This window comes from Octodon degus, unplaced genomic scaffold, assembly GCF_000260255.1.
Source record: "Octodon degus isolate 3935 unplaced genomic scaffold, OctDeg1.0 scaffold00076, whole genome shotgun sequence".
Classification (NCBI taxonomy): Eukaryota; Metazoa; Chordata; class Mammalia; order Rodentia; family Octodontidae; genus Octodon; species Octodon degus.
This window is the reverse complement of record NW_004524652.1, coordinates 10,478,870-10,498,336: the sequence shown is the minus strand read 5'-3', so window position 1 is coordinate 10,498,336 and position 19,467 is coordinate 10,478,870. Positions and strand designations below refer to the sequence as shown.

Genomic DNA, 19,467 nt, shown 5'->3' with positions numbered 1-19,467 from the left:
TCAGAGTCATTTCCCAGCTCTCTGCTGGGAGAGATCTCACTAAATTGTATGGGTTGGCCCCAAACTTGCAATCCTCCTGCCTCAGCCTCTCTGGGCTGGAATGACTGGCGCATATCATCATTCCCAGCTTCCCCACAGCGCCTTATAAGGTGGTGAAGAGAGTGGCAGCGACTCTGCTAGTTTACACATGAGGCAGGCAGCTCAGTAAGGGCCGAGGCCACGCTCTAGACGGCATGGCCAACTGGGAAAGAGGCAGCAATGCCCACAGCTACAGGAGCTTACTGCGAACAAGCGGGTGGTTCTGCATGTGAGGAAGGCCATGCAGGCCACCAGTGTGCGCACCGTGCCAGTAGTCTCTTCCCCAGAGACCCAGCCAAGAAGGCCTTCAGGGGAGGAGGCGACAGGACCGTGTGTGCAGCTGGGCTGTGGCTGGGTGGAGAACCCAGGCCCCCGAGGACAGGAGGTGCTGAGCCATGGGAGTCTCAGGGCCCGCTGACTCCTCATGGCTCCCTGGAAAGGGACACCTGTATGAGGGACCACCCCAGAGGGGGCCAAGAAAGTGCAAGGGGTCCCTGTCAAGCTGAATGCTCTGGTGTCTGACTGTCCTCACCCTGCGGATCCCCCCATGGGCAGAGTTCCCGAAGCCATTGGGGTGGCCAGTCAGGGTGCCAGAAGCCAGGGTGGTGGGGAGCAGCCTGTGCATCCTGCTCATGCCTGCAGTCTCTGCAAAGCAGTGACGCCTGTGACTCCAGCCCTGGGTCACCTCCCAGGCCAGTCCCAGGGATTCCCACCCTCCCTCTGTCCCCACTGAGCCCTGGCCATCACCTCAGCAGCTGCAGGGGACGCAGGACCACGATGAAATAGAAGGGCTCCATGTTGAGGGCCAGGGCCAGCAGGCCCAGGAAGGCAAACGCTGTGACAGAGAAGTCAAACCTGGGTCGGGGAAGAAGCCACAGTCGGCCAGCGGCCCAGGACCCTGCGTCCTCACCACTTCTGCCAGCCTCAGTCACAGCATGTTCCACTGCCCCAGGAATATGGGGTAGTGAGCCAGGCCCAAACACAGCACAGGCTTCAGGGTCTGGCCTTGGGGCTGACCCCTGGGGCACAGATGCCCGAGAGCCAGTCCAGAGGGTCACACTGGTCTAAGGGCAGGGAGGACACAAGATCCAGGCTCCAAAGCACCCCACACAGCTGGTCATCCAGGGCCACCCAACCCCCAGGCACACTGCTGGAAGGGGCAAGGCCTCCAGGGTGCCCCGGCAGAACAGGACAGAAGCTGTCTCGACACACAGGGACTGTGTCCTTGCCGGTCTTCTGCATGTGGTGCTGGGCAGCTCTCTGACATTAAGCATTATTTTCAAGCCTATTTTTATTTTTAGTTTTTTGAGACAGAGGCTCACGGTGCTGCTCAGGTTGGCCTCAAGCTACTGGGCTTAAGGGATCCTTCTGCCTCAGCCTCCCAGGCACCTGGACCGGAAGGCACAGACTGCCCTTTGGTAATAGGTAACTGTTCCTCTCATGACCCAGGCCTCAGGTGGGGCCTGATTTCACAGGTGATTCACAGCCACAGGGCAAGTGCGGCGTGGTGCTCACCACTGCTAACCATGGGACGTGCGGGCACCTTCTCCGGGTGCTGTGGTTTAGTGGAGGACAAGTTTAATGTCCCCTGTTGAGCCAGCATGGTCAACCTCAGGGCCACTGCCCAGAAAACAGGCTAGGGTGGCCGCATGAGGCATCAGAACCATGATGGGCAGACAGCACATGAGGGAGAGGCCTGGGGGCCAGAAGAGTGCCAGCCCGCAGCAGGACCAACAGCTGTCACTTACAGGTTCCATCCGGAGGACAGGTACTCCACAGGGCCCAGGCCAGCCACCTTCAGGAACAGCTCCACCCCATAGACTGTGGGCAGGAGGGACGGTCAGACAAGTCCACCCCCCCACCCCCCGAGGATGGCATGCGCTACGGGACAGGGCCTGGCCTGTGCAGTGGATGATGGGGCAACCGCTTAAGAACACAGACACGGCAGCCCCCTTCTTGGGGACAGCCAGCCGCAAGGGCAGACTCCTGTGCACCTCCCTTGTACCAGGCTCAGTGCTGGGCACTACAAGGAGCAGGGAGGGAGGTGCCTGCTGACATGGAGCGAAGAGTCTGACAAGGTACCCAGGAATAGCACTGCATGTGTTGGTCACATGTAGGGCTGGTGCCTCACACCTGGCCTGGGCTTACTCTGGAGGGCAGAGACAACCACAGAGCTCAAACCGGGGTGAGTCTTCCCTTTGCAGCTCCACAGGGGAGACCCCCGGTTCCCGCAATGCCCGCCTCCCCAGGACACTCACTGGTGAGAAAGACGAGGTAGCTCCAGGGCACGTGCTTGGGGAAGAAGTTCCCACCTGCAAGACAGAGTGGGGCAGCTGAGGGCCAGCTTGCCGTGCAGGGGCTCCACCCAGCTGCAGTCCTGTGTGTGCATGTGCGTGTGCGTGTGTGCATGCTTCACCTTTCAGCATGAACGTCTCCACCAGGATCCACACCCCATTCACTGCCACCACCAAGTCTGAAAGAGACCAAGAGACCACAATGCGGGACAGGCATGTTTGGAGACATTCTGTACCTGCAGAGGATGGGGCTGCCCACATGCCTGTTTCACAGGTATTCCCTTCTGCTTGTGATCTTTCTAGGGAGCTGAATCAACCCAGAGTTTCCCTTTGGAACAAAGGAAACATAGCTGGGTTGATGTCATACCACATGCTAGGAGGCTGAGGCAGGAGTATTAAGTATAAGCCTAGCCTGGGTGAGTCAGTGGGATACTGGGCCAAAATAAAAAGGAAAAGATTGGCTGGGGATGTAGCTCAAAAAGCTCTGGGTTCCACCTCCAGTACAAGGAAGGAAGGAAATAAATCTCAAATGTCCTATTCCACAGAGAGGGAGAGAGAGAAGAGAGGAGAGGGGAGGGGAGGGGAGGGGACAGGAGGGGAAGAAAAGGGAGGGGGAGAGAATCAAAGAAAAACAGACAGACTCAAATGACCTAAAACAGTGACCTAAAGGTGTATCCCTAGTGACATTCCTAGTAATTGCCTTGTTGGGGTTGTCCTGGGATTGCTAAGACTGCGATAAAGCAAACAAGTACCTGTGTTAATGCTCTTGGGAACCTAGGTCTTAACACGCCAGACTGGTGGGTAAGCCCCAGTCCTGAACCTGAGGTATCCAGGAGAAGACACAACACAGCTATCCTACAAGGATAAGGTCCTAGCCGTGTCTGCAGAAAGACACAAGACACGATAACCAACCCGCAGCAGCGAGTGCCCTAGCCCCTCAGGTCATGGTCTCCAAACACCATTCCCAGCCTGAGCGTGCCGGGCCCTGGGGAGGGGGCAGCCGGCTGAGCCTCCAGATCAGCCCTTACCCAGGCAAGCACTGACTCTGGGAGGCACTGGTCACCTGTGGCCACGGGCACTCGAAAAGCAACGAGGGACTGAATGTTTTTCTTTTAATTAGCTTAACTGCAAACAGCCACCCATGGCCAGTGTGTCCGACAGTGTCAGCCAATGTAATCACTAGATTTCAAGAAGAGAGTTCCATGGGACAAGCTCCACGAGACAGGGGACACTGCTGCTCCCTCAGCTGGGTACGCCACGAGGGAGGAAGGGCAGAGGAGGAGCATACACGTGAAAGCGGACTTAGGTACAAATCAGCAATCACACGCCAGGCTCTGGATTTGCTGCCCAGGCTCCCATGACAGCAGGGTCACGAGGGGCTGGAAGGGCCGCCCGTGAGACGACAGCCGCTGGACCTGGTGCTGGGCACTGTGTCTGCAAGACAATCTTCCCTCCACTTTCAGACATGGGACTTTTTCCCTTCTGCTTTGTGGGAGGCAGTGACACTGACCCAGGGCCTCCCACTCTAAGGCACCAGCTCTACCACCACACCACACCCTCAGCCCATGCCTGCCATTTTCTACAGTACAAAGTCAAAAAAACGTGACCTAGGCCTCAAGTCTGGCTTCCCCACCATCTAGTAGGGCAAAGAGCTCAGGAGCTGGAGGAGAGGGCCCGGCTGTGACAACTCACACTTACACATGAAATACTGGAAGGCCTTGGACTTCACCAAGATATTAATTCCTGTTTGAAGAGAAGAAAAGTTTCAGTCAGGATTTCATACAAGAGTACAATCCCCTACCAAACGTCATGCATCTGGCAACCGGGCTTGGTGGCGGGGTGACAAAGCACGGCCTAGAGTGACACCGACACCACAGCTTGGAGCCTGAATGAGACATACAGCTACCCTGGGGACAGTGAGGGACCTGGTACCGCCATGGAGCAGAGCAAAGTACCCCCATACTACCATCTGGGCGATAGGAAAAGCCCACAGAGAACAAGGGACAGCCAGGAAGCTACTTCAGCAGCACAGCGTCTGCCTAGCAAGTATAAGATCCTGAGTTCTATTCCCAGTACCAAAAAAACGAAAAAAAACAAAACAAGGGATATGAGCTGAGCTAGATGCGCCTTTATCCCATGTCCTGGGAGGCTGAGGCAGGAGGGTCACTTGGGCCCTGGAATCAGGCTCGTGTGGGCAGCACAGCAAGACCCTGTTTCTAAAAGAAAATGAGGTCAGGAGAGGAATAAAGAACATGGAGTAAAAATAAATAAGAAGAATATGAGGTGTCAGCTATGCCCAAGGGTCTGGATGTGAGAAAAATCACAGAAGAGATTGTAACATCTTGATCTTGTTCGTAACGGCCCAGACCAAACTTTCCAACATTCCGCCCAAGAAATTTCCTGCAGCTGACCACATACCCATGCAGAATTTCAAAACTAGCACTGCACTAAGGGGCACTGCTGGGTAAGCCACAGGAGCTCCTGACTGAAAACCTTCCAAGTTCAGACTGTTCGTGCGTTATGCAAAGGGCCCTGCCTGCTACCCACACGGCCTGCCAAGAGAGGAGGGTATAACACGACATTAGGTGGAGAGGCAGGTTACAGAGAATGCATAACACAATTCTACTGCTGTTTAAAAATACACAGGGGGGCTGGTGAGATGGCTCAGTGGTCTAAAGCACCTACTTAGAACAAGCTTAGCAAAGCACAGGGACTGTGGTTCAATCCCCCAGCACCACATGCCTGCCAGCCCCGCCCCCTGGTGGGCTGAGCTGGCCATACACACACACACACACACACATAAATAAATTAAAAAAAAAATTAAAAAAAATAAAAAAATAAAAAAATAAAATAAAATAAAAAATACACAGGAAGGGGGCTGGGGAGATGGCTCAGTGGAATAAGCACTTCCTTGGCAAGCCCAAGGGTCTGAGTTCAATCCCCGGTTCTGCAAAATAATAATAATAATAATAATAATAATAATAATAATAATAAATAAAAATGCACAGGAAGGCATGCCTGGTGGCATATGCGTATAATTCCCGCACTTGGGAGACTGAGGCAAGAGGATCACTATGAGTTCAAGAACGGCCTGGACTACATAGCAAGACCTTGGCTTAAAAAGAAAAAGTAAAAAAAAAAAAAGAAAAGAAAAGAAAAAGTAAAAAAAGGTACAGAAAGCAGCACACTAGAGAATTAACACTGGTTGCCCTGTGCGTGTGTGTATGCGGGGGAGGGTCATTTTCTTCTAAATGTCTTTCTAAGTTTTCCTCAGTGACTCCCTCTGCAGGGCATTTTGCCTGCACAGGGCGAGGCACAGGGCAAGGCACAGGGCAAGGCCTAGTTTTCCAGTTAGTGATACAGGTCCTGCCACTCCCTTCCCTGCTCGTTCCTGCAGCAACTGCAGCTTTGGCAGGCACACACATGTACATGCCTGCACACATGTGCATGTGCACGCACGCACGCACATGCATGCGCGTGCACACACACACACACGCACGCACGCGCCCCTGAACCTGCCCAGCCACTCACCCACCGAGGCCCAGCCTCACCCTTGAAGATGAGGAAGGCCGTCCTGGGAAGCTCATCGAACCAGTGCTCACGGTTTCTCTTTGCCTGCAGGGCAGCAGGGCCATGGGGACAGCATGTCAGGGAGGAACCAGGACTAGGACTAGCCCTGGCTGGGTGCTGTCCACCTCCCTCACCTGCCAGCTACACCAGCTGGGGTGGGGGTGGGGTCCGGTCACTCGCCTGATGTCACCTAGGCACTGGGGTCTGTCTGAGACTCGGGGCTCTGGGCCACAACCTGCCTCCAGGTGAAGTAGGGGTGGGCTGGCCCGTGGTCCCTGAGGGCACTGCCCTCGCGTAGGGACCCACGGACCTGGAGTTTGGGGCTCTACCTGCCGCCAGGCCTGTCTCCTGGAGCACTCACCTTCCACTTCAGGGTGGCAATTTCGTAGATGTCACAGAAGTCCTCCAGGCTGTCGTAAAAACAACAAAAAGGCAGGCTGGTCTTGACAGGACCTCTGGGCTCCAGCCCCACCCTGTGTGCCCGCAGTACCCGTGCTGGGACTATGGGGTGTAAGCTCTCAGCCCCAGGCGGGGCAGCCCTGGCCATGGTTGTGCTGAGGCTGGACAGCCCGGCCTCTTCCACCAGAGGCCGTGCATAAGCAGCCAGCCTCCCACCTGCACAGCCTGTGTCTCCTCACTTGCCCAAGTCCACACAAGCAGGACTGCGAGGAGCTCTGTGGTTGACCACCCTGCTGAGCTGGAGGGTAAGCAGCTGGGCTGGTCCACCTCATTGGCGAATAGCCCTGTCCTTGTTTCCTTTTCTTTCTAAAATCGTCGCTTTGAGACAGCATCTCATGTTAAGTTGCTAAGTTGCCCGGGCTGGGCTGCAACCTTCCATCTTCCTGCCTCAGCCTCCCATAGAGCACAGTGCTGGGATTACAGGTGTGAGTCACAATGCTCGGCTCAAACACCCCTTTTCTACCAAGCGACCCAGAAAGAGATTTAAGTAGGACTTTAGCGGCTCACAAGAAAGAATCCTGATGAACAGTCTCCACACAGAAGCTGTGTGAGGAGACGAAGGCTTTGGTACCTCCTTGGCCCAGCTCTATCTGCTGCTGTCTGAGGGGCTGCCCCGCCCCCGCGTGGCATCTGCTCTCACCTCAGCAGAGGTTTGTTGCTCTGATTCAGGGCCTTGAAAGTCAGGAAACGCTCCCTAGCACTCATCCGGGGCTTGTAGAAGCGCATCAGGCCTTCGAACTGCCTGTAGGAGATGCCTGTGGGCCTCTAGGGGAGAGAGACCACGTGAGGGATCAAGAGCGCCCAGGGCCTGTGCCCTGCACAAGAGAGCCCAGGGTGACATTCATCCTACCAAGAATAAGACTGATTTTTTCTGGCCGGGCATGGTGGTGCTTGCCTGTAATCCCAGCACTCGGAGGCTGTGAGGCAGGAGAATCATAAATTCAAGGCCAGCCTGGGCAACTGAGTGACTTAAGGAGACCCCTCTCAAAACAAAGAAATACCAAAGGGCTGGAGAAGTAGTTTAGTGTGAAGGCCCTGGGTTCAGTCCCCAATACAGGCAAAGAAAGCAACAACTAAAAAAGACTTGTTTGTGAGGTTGCTGGCCCTGCCGTGCTAGGGGCCGCTCTGGGCAGGAAGGAGGACAGAGATGCCTGGATGCCACCCTCTCACCCGCTGGCTGGTGAGCAGGCGGAAGGCGTGCTGGATGGCGGTTCGCTTATGTAGCAGCAGAGACTTGAACTTGCGCTTCTCGATGTCGTTGAAGGTGTCAAACACCACGGCCAGGAGCTGGGAGGGAAGCACAGAGCTCTGGCTGCCCCATGGGGGCCTGGAGCCATCGCAGGGGCCGCCAGGGCTGGGCTCTGAGTGGCGGCAGCAGCACCGCTCACTCACGCCTTCCCTCTAAAGAAGCTGCCCTTGGCTTCCCGGCTTCCTCCTTCCTGCCATTTGTCCCTGACTGGGCAGAGGACAGGCAGGGGAAAGGAGAGCAGCAAGAGGAAGGGTCTCCTGTCCTGATGGTTCTGGGGGATCACCATCCCAGGCTCACCCAGACAGGAAAGGGCACCCCGAGCCCACCCTCAGGGAATCATGGCTGTGGGCGGCATCATCAGAGGGTATTCCACAAATGGGCGTGGCTATGCGCCAATAAAACTTTATTGACAAAAACAGGCTGGGCACTGGATCTGCCCAGTAGGCCCTTGTTTGCTGGCTCCTGCCCTAGATTTTCCTGGTTTGTGGTGTACAATAGGCCCACATCTGTTTGCTTTTGCAGTACCAGTGATTGAACCCAGTGTCCCTGCACTGAGCTACCTTCTCTTTGTATTTTATTCTTTTATTGTCAGACAGGGTCTTGCTGAGTTGCTAAACTGCCCAGACTCAGTTTGAACTTTCTTTTTCTCTTTTAATATATTTAGTACTGGTCTAGAGTCTACAGGGTCTCACTACATAGATCAGACTTGTAGTGATTCTCCTGTTTTCAGCCTCCCAAGCGTTGGGATTACAGATGTGCGCCACCATGCCCAGTTTTAGTCACCCCAGGGAACTGGGCCAGCACAGCATGCTGGGGATTGAACCCTGGCTGCTGCGCTCTGCCTAAGCAGGTGCTTTAGTCCACTGAACTATCTGGCCAGTCCTTTAGCTTAAACTTTCATTTTTCCTGCCTCAGCCTCTCAGACAGCTTAGATTATAGGTATGTCACCGGCTGAAGGACTCTCTTGCCACAGGGCCCTTATCTGATGCCCTGGGGGAGGCAGAACACACAGGGCTGTGAACACACAAGTCTGGGGCTCCCCACACAGCCTGACAGCCAGAGGGCACGCTCTCGCTGTCCAGCTCCATATCCACAGGATGTCCCCACTTTGAACAGGCCTCCTATACTGGGAAGACTCCAGGAAAATTCAAGCAGAACAGGGTGTGGTGGTGCACACCTGTAATCCCAGCACTCAGGAGGCTGAGGCAGGAGAATTGAAAGTTCAAGGCCAGCCTGGACAACTTAGTGATTTAATGAGACCGTCTCAAAATTTTAAAAAATGTGAAAGGCCAGGGGATACAGCTCAGTGCCAAGGTTCTGGGCTCAATCCCTGGTCCTGGGGGCAAAAAGAAGACACGCACAACAGGCTCAGGCACGCTTCCAGACAGCTGAGCGTGCAGGCGGCCCCTGGTGAGGGCCCAGAAGCTCTGTGTGCCCCTCATGCCTTGCCTGGTGACAGCCTCCATGACAAACCAGCCCATGTGTTTCCTGGGTTCTGTGACCCAGTCCAGCAATTCACTGAAGCCAGAGGGCAGTGGCAACATACTGCCACACACTCCTTTTCAGGGTTTTTTTTGGCTACCAGGAGTCAAACATCAGGACCTTGTACTTTCCAGGCATGTGTTTATGCTGCTGAGCTATATCCCTGGCCCTCCTTTTCAGTTTTTGTAGAATTAAATATATATATATATTTTTTCTTTTTTAGGACTGCAAAGCTCAGGGTCGGTGAGATAGCTCAGTGGACTAAGGGCCTGTTTAGGCAGTGCAGGGACCAGGGTTCGATCCCCGGCACCATATGCTGCACCAGCCCCACCCCTGGGTGTGCTAAGCTGGCTACCGAGTCCAGGCGTAGTGGTGCATGCCTGTGATCCCAGCACTGAAGAGGCTGAAAACAGAAGGATCATTACAAATATATAAATTTAAAAAAAAAGACTGCCAAGTTTTAGGTCTCATAAATCTACCGGAGAAAGTGTTTTCCATGTCTATACTGGCCTGACCTGGTGATGGTGTAACGATGCTTTTCAAAAGAGACACACATGCTGGGCTGCAGCTCGGTGGTGATCGCCTGCCTAGCATGAGCGGGAACCTGAGTTCCTTCCCCAAGGAAGGCACCTCAAAAGGGAACAAGCAAATCATGTAACAAAAGAGCTAAGCCCGTCTGGTGCCTCTGAGCTGACCCGAAGTCTTGGCAGTGGCCAGGACCTGCTGACGTCAGGAGTCCTGCCCAGGGGCAACCACGCCTCTGCTGACAGCCGCACAGGTGTAGCAGGACTCTACACTCCAGATTTCCCGGAGGCCCATGACAAACAGGGCGGAAATCGATTTACGAGATGCTCCTGGCACATGGATACAGTAAGACGGGGTGGCCTCCTAGGAGAAATGTGCATTTTTGTGTGCAAGCGGGCTGGGTTCCTTGGTCAGTGGGATGTGTTCTTTGAAAATCCCGACAGAGCCCCAGTGCAGTGGTGCCGCACCATCTCATCTTTATATGCAAACCACTTTGCGTGGGCCAGGCCCAAGGGAGACTGTGGTGCTGATGTTCACCTCAACACCACGCCTGACTGAGTCTGGCATGTCCTGCCCAGAGGCTGATGCAGGCCACCGCGGCACAGTCACTCACCAGGTTCATGATGAAGTAGAGCTCGATGGAGAGGTACACGATGAAGAAGACGCAGGACCAGGGGCTCCGGGAGTAGGAGGGCATCATCACATCCGGGAAGCTGCAGTGCCAGAGGGTTACCTGCTGCCCACGGCCACCCGCCTGGCTCCTCCAGAGACAGCCCCCTCCTCTGCCTTCCCGACACTCAGCCCCTGGGCTTCCCATGTCCACAGCAACCCAAGCGCCTGTGCACGGAGATGGGAGGGACACCTTTGGGCGACGAGCAGATGACAGTGGGCACAGAGGAGCCCAGACTCACTTGGCTGTGGTCAGAAGGACAAACAGACTGACGATGCTGTTCTCCAGGGTGCTAAAATACTGCAGGGAGGAGGGCAGGGTTACACTAGGGCACAGCGTGGAGGGGTACCTCCAGGGGCTCCCCTCCTCCTGCAGACTCCCGGGTTGCCTAGAACCCCCACCTTCCCAGGCTCCATCCACGCTTGGGCAGAAGCAGGCTCCCACTCTGGAGGACCCCTTCCTGGTGTCACATGCTTGGGTCCCCTGCCTGGCTCCTGCACTGCCCCACCAAATGCCCGGGGTTCTGGCCCCCAAGCTTGGGACCCACTTCCTAGGACAAGAAAGCAGATCCTCCAGCTCCCATCCAGTGGGAGGTCTCTCAGGTGGCTGAGACTCAGGGAGGCTGGGCGCCCGTCCTTCCTAAGACCCCAGCCTCACTCTCCAAGGAAAACCCTCCCTAAGAGACAAAACTGCCGGCTACTTACAGGGTCGGAGGGGTTAGGAGAGAACAAGTAGAATCCTGGAGTGGGGCAGAAAGACCAAAGACAGGGTTAGAGTGCGAGTGCTAGGCCAGGCCCAGCCCCCCAAAGATCAGACAAATCCACAGGTGCAGTGGCCAAGGGAGGGCACGGGTGTGGCAGGGATGCTGTGGGAGGTCCAGTGCCCCCTAGGCACTGGAGCTGCCATGGGGCAACGCCCTCCCCCAGTGCTGCTGCCCAGGCTCTACTATCTGGAAATGTACATTTTTGTGTACATGCACGTTTTGTGAAGTGCTCATTGTCATGTGCTGGCTCCAAGTTTTCAAATCCAACTTAGATCACATCCGTGGGCTGGGCCTGGAATCCAGACTGCTGGCTTGCCAGCTCTGGCTACAAGCCCGTGGTGACCACGTCAGCCCAAGGGGTCACTGTGCAGGCAGCCTATGTCTGGGCTAGCATGCCACCGCCTCCTCCCTCCTGGGATGGGCTACCCTAGGCCCGGAGACCCTAACTGGGAAGAGAAACTCCGCCCTCAGGGCGGCCTGGGGCAACCCCACCACGTGGGGTGGTGGTAGGGGCAGGGCCCACTGCCCAGCGCCGGCATGGTGCTAGCGTCTGGATCAGGGCTCCAGTGCTATCACCTCTGCCCCTTACACGGGGCACGTGGGCACCCCACCTTCTGAGTCTGGGCTCTGCTCTGAGGCCACATGGTCAGCCTACCCGAGGGGCACATGGCCTCCTAGGAGAAGGGCTGGGGCCTCGTTTGGCATCCTGGGAAGCTCAGGGTCACAGGTCCTGAGGGGCCAGGCACTGTCCCACGGGGTCTCGGGCACGTTCACCCAGAGACCAGCAGGCTCCCTGCTGTGGGGCAGGGGACGCGGAAGACACCCAAGGGCACTGACCAATGGGTTCTGGCACAGTCACTACTCTCCAGGGAAAATGAATGAGCTACAGCCTCCAGGGTCGGCTGAGGAACCCCAAAGGCAGTGGGGAAAACTGCAGCTCGCAGAGGAGACGCACACTTCCTGAAAACACATAATTTTTAAAATTGGCAAGGACACACTAGTTAGGTGCTGGTTTAGTTTTGGTGACACTGGTGAATGAATCCAGGCCTTTTACATGTAGCCACATCCCCGGTCCCTTTCTAATTTTGAGACAAGTTTTGTTAAATTGCTGGGGTGGGACTAAAACTCCCGATTTTCCTGCCTCAGCCTCCAAGGGTGCTGGGATTACAGGTGTGACACCAAGCCAGACCAGGTGATGCCATTTAATTGTGGCTTGAAGGACTAAAACTATGAAGTACAAAGGTAAAGGTGCACAGGATGGGGTGCATTTGAGGAAGCAGGCTACTGAGATCAGAGCACTCAAAGTGGTTTCCATTTCCTTCCATTACTGAGTTGGACAGTGGGTCCCTGGGAGCTACGTACTTACAGAAATTGGGTTTATGCAGGTCACCAGGCCTCTGCCCTCCTGCATGCCCCTGGCACACTCATGAAAGAGGCCCTGGGCAGCTGCCTCACCCTTCCCACCATACAGCAGGAGGCGCCGGATGTAGACAGGATGTGTCCACAGCTGATGCTGGACCTACCGAAGCCTCCAGAATTACATGCACTAATGGCCACTGGGAAAACGCCCTCCACTCGTGGGCCTGCTCTCAGCGCCCGGTGGGCACAGGTGCTCACCCAGGATGGCGAAGATGATCATGAAGAAGAGCAGCAGTAGGAGGATGTCCATGAAGGGCGGCAGGGACTGGAAGATCTGCCGCAGGTTGCTGGGAGAGAGACAGCTTCCTGAGGCAGGCCCCAGAGTGCAGCATCCCACTGCGCCCAGCAGCACCCCCTGCCTCAGGGTTCCCTGTGCACTCCAGCCTCCAGCACTTGCCCTCCCTGCCACCTCCACTCTGCCTCCCCCACTGCGCCTCCCCTGGCTCTGCCACAACAGGGACTGTCCAGCACCCCACCCGGGCCTCACCGCCGCACGCCACCACAGTAGCGACAGTCCACCAGGAAGATGCAGCGCAGCGCCCGGGTCACCCGCACGTGGGACGTCTGCCGCACCAGCACCACAATGGCCTCAACGAACTGCACCACCAGCACAGAGGTCTGGGGCCAGGGACACAGCACCATCAGTGTCCAAAGCCTGGAACACCAGAGCCTGACAGTCACAGCCCCCCCACTCTCCCTCATCTCCAGCCTCGGGGGTGACATGCAGGGGCCTGGGGCCTCACCCCTCAGGCGCTGGCCAAATGAGACAGGTGAACATGAGCCTTCTGCCAGCTGCCTGCTGGGACCTCACAGGACTGCCTGGGGCTGAGAACTGGTCCCCAGATGACAGATACTCCCAAGCACAGGCTGGGACTACAGGCCTGAAGGCACGTGGGGAATGCGATCGCTGTGTGGTGGGCAGACAGACATCACCTTGACCATGGTCCGCTTGTGCCGGACGAAGGTGTGGAGGCCCAGCCAACGCAACTTCATGCAGAGTTCAAATACCACCACCATGAGGGCGAACAGCTCCAGGGTGGCGTGGACCTGCAGGGAGGGTGCAGAGATATGTCACCGGTGATCAGGGCCATCCCATGGCTACCTCTGCCTCCGTCCTCCCCCACCAGGGACCTGGAAAACTGCCACTGGACCTGCTCCTGACACATGGCGCCCTGGATGCCCGATGGAGCCTCGGAAAGGGAGCTCTTCCTGGAACACCTAAGTACAAACTTGATATTCAAGAAACAGACTCGCTGCTCCACACAGTGGAAAATCAGGAAGGCACCAGGAATTCCAGTGAGAAAAAAGGCATTTCCTTCCTAGCCTTGTTCTAGAAAGGCCTGTGTATCATTCATAAAGGAAACATGAAGGGCACCAAGGCAGTTTGAACCAGGGGCTTCAAAACCAAAGAGGAAGGGAAGGAACAGCAGAACTTAGTGGAATCCAGGAGTCGGTGAGTCAAGGGCTGCCAAGAAAAGAGGGCCTGGAGCGCGCCTTCTGCATTGTGGAAGACTGTCCCCTAGGGCTGTCCCGAGGAATCTCACAGGGCCCTAGACCAAAAGGAGGCCAGACAGAGTCCCTGACTGGACACCAGAGTTGTGTGTGCCCCGCCTGCCTGGGACATACTTCCCAGCAGGGCTTGCAGGAGCAGAAGGGAAATCTCAGCAGGGAGAACGGGTCTCGAGCAGACCCACAGGACTAGGTGGTGGTGATGGAGGGAGAGGAGACGGCCCCCACCCACCACCCTGGTCACGGGACCGAGCTGCAAGGGTGTGTAGGGTGGGTCATCACCGGGTGCCCTGCCTGCCGTAGCCCAGGGGTTGCATGCATGTGCGCATTCATATACAGACCCCTGCCCAGGCACCCGCCACCACCCCAGCCACCCGCACATGCTCACATAGATGCCCAGGCGGAGCGCGGGCACAGCGGGTGCCTCACACAGGGTCAGCAGCAGCAGCAGCAGGGCGGTGAGCAGCTCCATCAGGTAGAAGACATGGTTGTGTGCGAAGAGGTAGGCCGCCAGCGCTTTGGCATCCTTGGGGTGGGTGAGGAACTTGTCGTTGTTCTCGCCTTCCTGCAAAGACAGGCAGGGTGGCCAAGGAGGGAAGGTGGCACTGGGGCCGGGAGGGGGCAAGGGAAAGCAGGAGACACAGACTGTCAAGATCTTACAAGGCCATGCCCTGGCTGGCGAGGGTGGGGCCGGGGAGACCGGCAGACCAGCCACTGCTTAGGGTCCCAGGATGCAGGGACAGAGAGCCACAGAGGAGGCCCGGAGGTGGCACATGTGGTGCCCACAGAGCCCAAACGTCTGCCCTGGGGCAGGGCTTAGAGCCTGCACCAACCAAAGAAGCCAAGCCCCACTTCCTGAACCGCCTCCCATGGGCCCAGAAAGTCCCTGACTGTCGCAGGCTCAATGGAGAGGACATCAATGGAGCTTCTGCAGGACCACAGCAGGAGGAAGGCCCTCAGCGGCGCAGGGACAGTGTCTAGCCCCATACTCATTAGTGTGGTGTTAAGATACAGTAACATTCAGAGGAAGACAAAGCCAGAGCCTTCCGGGCCCCCAAGAGCTGCCCGCGTCCTGCTGACTTACACGTTGCTCAGGGCTGCCCCACACCCAGGTTCTGTACTGCTTGGCTTTTTCTTTTTTCTTTGTACTTCTGTACTTGGGTCTTCTTTTTGAAATAGGGTCTCACTATATAGTGCAGGCTGGTCTCAAACCCATGGAGATCCTCCCACCTCAACCTTCTGAATGCTGGGATTATGGGCGTGTGCCATCATGCCTGCCCTATTCCATGCTGCCTATGCTACACGACAGAGCCTAAAACCTTATTCCTATGTACTGAAACCTCCTACGGTCTCACCAAGATTTCCCCCTTCCCTGGGCTCTGGTGCACCACTGCTGTCTTTAGTTCTCTGAATTTACACAGGAACAGGGGGTGCCCCGTCTTGCCGTCCTCGCCACCTCCTTCCGGGGAGGCCAGGCTGGGGACACAGAGACTCAGAGCTGGACAGGGTACCACCCTCGTCAGCAAAAATGAAAGACCTGGAGGGGACAGGCCCGACGAAGAGCACACACATCCTGGCAGTGAAAGTGCGGTGAGCTGGACGGGCTGTGGCGGTCAAGGCCACCTCTGTGGCTGTGCGGGCAGCGGCAGCACACACAGGGCCCTGGGAAGCTTCTGGTTTGAATTACTAAAAAAATGCAATTGTTGCGGAATTTCTTCCAACAAATAGCTAGAAGGAAGGCCTGGCTGCAGGAAGTCGGTGACAGGAGGGCTCGGATCCAGACCCCAGGGCTTGGAGCTCCCACAAAGGAGAGGGGGACGAGGGCTCCACCAGCCAAGATGGGGGAAATGCCACCCACGTCCCAGGTCTGATCCTAACCTCGAAGATACCAGGCTGTTTCCTGGCTGCGCTCTGTGAGCTGGGAGAGGACCAACGCAAAGGGGGGTGGTGCCGCGCCCCAGGTGAAGTCCACTGGGCCCCAGCCCTGCCTCAGGACGCCAGGACACGGAGCAAGGCTACCGAGGATGGGGAGCTGAGGGCGGACCCAGTGCTGAGCAGCCCCAGGAGCCCCCGTGAGGCAGGGTGCTGCCTCCGCCCACCAGGCCTTCCTGCACGAACAGCTGCACACAGCTGCTCACGCACATCTGAGTTCCTCTTTTATTTTTAGAAAATGATGCCTTTTTTATAAAACAATTCAAATAATTTACAGATTTAAAAGGGGACCAGAATTCCATCAGTCAAATACTTTTTCATTTCAGCATTGGGAACTGAACCCAGGGACGCTCACACTGAATTACATTCCCAGCCCTCTTTATTTTGAGATAGGATCTGGCTAAGATGCCTAGGCTGGGCTCAAACTCATGGAGCGCCTCCTGCCTCAGCCTCCTGAGTGCTGGCATTATAGGCATGCGTCAGCACACCTGGCAGTGTTTTCCTTTTTATTTAGTATGGAAGGAAATAATGTCGACGGAGACTGCTCTGAGTGAATGTTTTCTTCATTTCCTCTTTGTACTGAGTCACTCAGAATGAGCATGGAAAAGTGCTGTTTCCAAACAAAAACAACAAAAGCAAGTATGGAATAGCAGAAAGAAACACGGGGTAGATAAAACATAATAGTGTAAGGAGCCCTATGTCCCTGGCGCTACAGTGCTGACCACCTCCGCGCTGTTGAAGAACACAGGGAACTCCCCCAGTGTGGCCCTGGGACACAGAAGCCCAGGAGGGACAGCCTCAGTGCACCCCGGGCAAACACGGCACCCACAGGTGTCAGGGGAGAAAGGACGCAGTGCCCCCTGTCCCCACCCGAGACACCCACCTGGAGGTAGATGGCTGCCTCTTGGTAATTCATCTCCCAGTCATGCCTGGTGGGGGGGCTGGTAGGGGTGCTCTCGCCGCCAGAGACCAGACTGGGGGCCCGGGAGTCGTGGATGGCATGGCTGCCCCCATCTGCACAGCAAGAGCAGAGAGATTTGCTTACAACCTGGGCAGAGACCACAGAGCTTCGCGGGCTGAAAGGGCTGGGGCCACGCTGTGCTCTGGTGTCCTCCCTGGGAGCCCAAGCCAGGGCTCCGTCCTGTGCGCAGTGACAACAGAGAGAATTAGCATGGCCGGTGAGAGACGCTTTCCTGCTCTTCCATGGGCAACTCGAGGCAGAAGAGCCCAAACCGCATCTTTTCTGTCAAAAGGCAAGTAGATAAGAAAACTTGGGGCCGGAGGGATGGCTCAGTGGAATAAGCGCTTCCCTGCCAACCAAGGGCAAGGGCCTGAGTTCAATCCCCGGTTCCACAAAAAAAAAAAAAAAAAAGGAAAAAGAAACCTTGGTGGCACACACCCATGGTCCCAGCACACAGGACGCCAAGGCAGGAGGATCATTTGGCATTTGAGCCCAGCAGGGGCTACAAAGGGAGCTCAAGGCCAGCCCCAACTGCATTGTGAGACCCTGTCTCAAAAAAAAAAAAAAAAGTCTAAACCCCACCAATTTAATAGCGTACAAAACACGGCACGAACATCCCTCAGAACACCCCCATTGCAACACACTGACCCCGTCCCTCTGCTGCTTTCTGAAGCAGCTCTGGGAGCTCTCTTTCATGAGTGTCTTCAGTTGTGCTGTCCTGGCTGCTTGAATGTTCCAAGTTCATTCGCAATGTGTACCTCTGACCTTGCGGCAAAGCAGAAGCGGCACGGTGCCCGACGCCGCGGATGTGGCGGGTGAGGATGCACAGGAACGCTGCCACCGCCTGCCTTTCTGACGGAGGGCACCCGACAGCAGCATGCACCCCACTTTTTTTTTTTTTTTTAAAATCAAACTCAGGAAAAGGACTTCTAGAGCTACTACAGAAAGCGGTCAGAGCCCACACACACCTGTAATCCCAGCACTTGGAAGGCTGAGGCAGGAGGACTGCTGTGAATTCGAGGTCAGTCTGAGTTAAACAGTGAGTTCAAGGCCAGCCTGAATTACACAGCAAGACCCTGTCTCAAGACGCACACGTACACAAATACCCCCAGAAAGTGGGCAGAACAGGGGATACGTGTGTATATGCACGCATGGAGGAGTGTTGGAGGGGTTAACGGTGAAGTGTCTCTTACTGTAACAAATTTTTTTTATGTAAATACCGTATATTCTGTAAACACCATATGTTCTGATGAGCCCTTCTATATGAGTTCACTTACCATTACAAACAGAAATACAAGTAGGAAAAACATGAACTCAAGGAGACTGGTACCTGTGCAGGGCGAGTGGAGCAGCGCAGAGGTGTCACAAGTGGAGCACTCTGCGCAGCTGGGAAGGTTGATTCTGCTTGGCCCAAACTTACAGAACTGGCTCTGTTCCTGGTAGAGATCATCTGCCGCTGCTCCCTGCTTACTTCCGGGCCCTCCTTGCCCAGCACTCCGTCCTGCTCAGCCCTGGCAGAATGCTGCCTGCTTGCGTTCCACCCACACTGCTTGGTTCAGAGCTGGCCACAAGGTCGGCAGACTCACAGGGACACAGGGACCAGCGTGGCACATGATGCAGGCGCACGACCAGGCTGACCTGGGAATGTTGCCTGGGCCAGTTTGGAAGGAGGGGCTCCTTTGGGTCCCTGCCTACCTGGGAAGGAAGTCAACACAGAGTGGAATGGAACAATAGCTGGGAGATAACGCAGGCTTCCCCCTGCGAGACCAATTTGCAAACTCCAGGCTGAGAAGGCTCCTACTGGAGTGCATCTGATTGGGACTGTGACAACAATCCAGAGCTTGGTGACACATGGGGTAAACAGGCACAACTGGAAATGGCTCGTGGCTTGTGAACTGCTGGGACCAAGTGAACCTAGGATGAAAATATGGCCCCTTGCCCCCCACACACCTGCAGGAAGGTAGAGAATCAAGCATTCAGACACAGACTTGCACAGGGGTGGCAAGAACAGGTCTACAGGGCACAACTGTGTGCCGGGGACAGGAAAGGTGCGGGGCTTACAGGGATGCGCGGTCGCAAATGACGGTGCTGATCTGGAGCCACCATGCCACCAGGCCCAACTGTCTGCAAAGCTCTTCCCAACCAATTCTAAAAACAACTGCATTGAGGCACAACTGATACCCAACAAAGCACAAGTACAAGCTGCCTTTTTTTGGTCAGTAATACTGGGAAAGGAATCCAAGACTTGGTGCATGCCAGGCAAGCGCTCTGCCACTGAGCTCTCCGAGCCATGCACACCTGTGAAACCCCGCTCCAATCAAGACGACCTATGCATCGCCCCCTCCTACCTGCCTGCCTGCCCACGGGACCCCAGGCAAACCTGACTTGCTTCCTGTCCCTATCAGACGTTTCATGATCTGATAGGGGTTTTGCTACATAGCTCAGGCTATTCTTGAACTTGATCCTCCTGCCTCAGCCTCCTGAGTACCGGAATTGCAACTGTGCGCTACCAGCGTGGCATCTTAGAATTTTATAAGTCTCAGGTACTAGGCATTC

General features: G+C 55.8%; 1 protein-coding gene across 9 annotated transcripts in view; it reads right to left on the bottom strand.

Moving 5' to 3' along the window:
• Tpcn1 (two pore segment channel 1) overlaps window positions 1-19,467 on the bottom strand; it is a 51,581-nt gene that overhangs the window by 5,646 nt on the left and 26,468 nt on the right. For 7 of the 9 annotated variants that reach the window (XM_023720474.1, XM_023720477.1, XM_023720476.1 and 4 more), the window contains 17 exons: window positions 16,834-16,964; window positions 14,407-14,583; window positions 13,443-13,556; window positions 12,997-13,127; window positions 12,708-12,796; window positions 11,032-11,066; window positions 10,569-10,627; window positions 10,271-10,370; window positions 7,572-7,688; window positions 7,042-7,166; window positions 6,304-6,352; window positions 5,924-5,987; window positions 4,071-4,115; window positions 2,495-2,551; window positions 2,337-2,390; window positions 1,827-1,899; window positions 826-933 (listed from right to left, as the gene is read on the bottom strand). In XM_023720474.1, coding sequence (XP_023576242.1) covers window positions 826-933; window positions 1,827-1,899; window positions 2,337-2,390; window positions 2,495-2,551; window positions 4,071-4,115; window positions 5,924-5,987; window positions 6,304-6,352; window positions 7,042-7,166; window positions 7,572-7,688; window positions 10,271-10,370; window positions 10,569-10,627; window positions 11,032-11,066; window positions 12,708-12,796; window positions 12,997-13,127; window positions 13,443-13,556; window positions 14,407-14,583; window positions 16,834-16,964 — 1,528 coding nt within the window. Of the gene's footprint in view, window positions 1-825; window positions 934-1,826; window positions 1,900-2,336; window positions 2,391-2,494; window positions 2,552-4,070; window positions 4,116-5,923; window positions 5,988-6,303; window positions 6,353-7,041; window positions 7,167-7,571; window positions 7,689-10,270; window positions 10,371-10,568; window positions 10,628-11,031; window positions 11,067-12,707; window positions 12,797-12,996; window positions 13,128-13,442; window positions 13,557-14,406; window positions 14,584-16,833; window positions 16,965-17,575; window positions 17,579-18,241; window positions 18,262-19,467 lie in introns of those variants that run through there. The other 2 variants (XM_023720479.1, XM_023720478.1) reach the window with 2 other exon arrangements.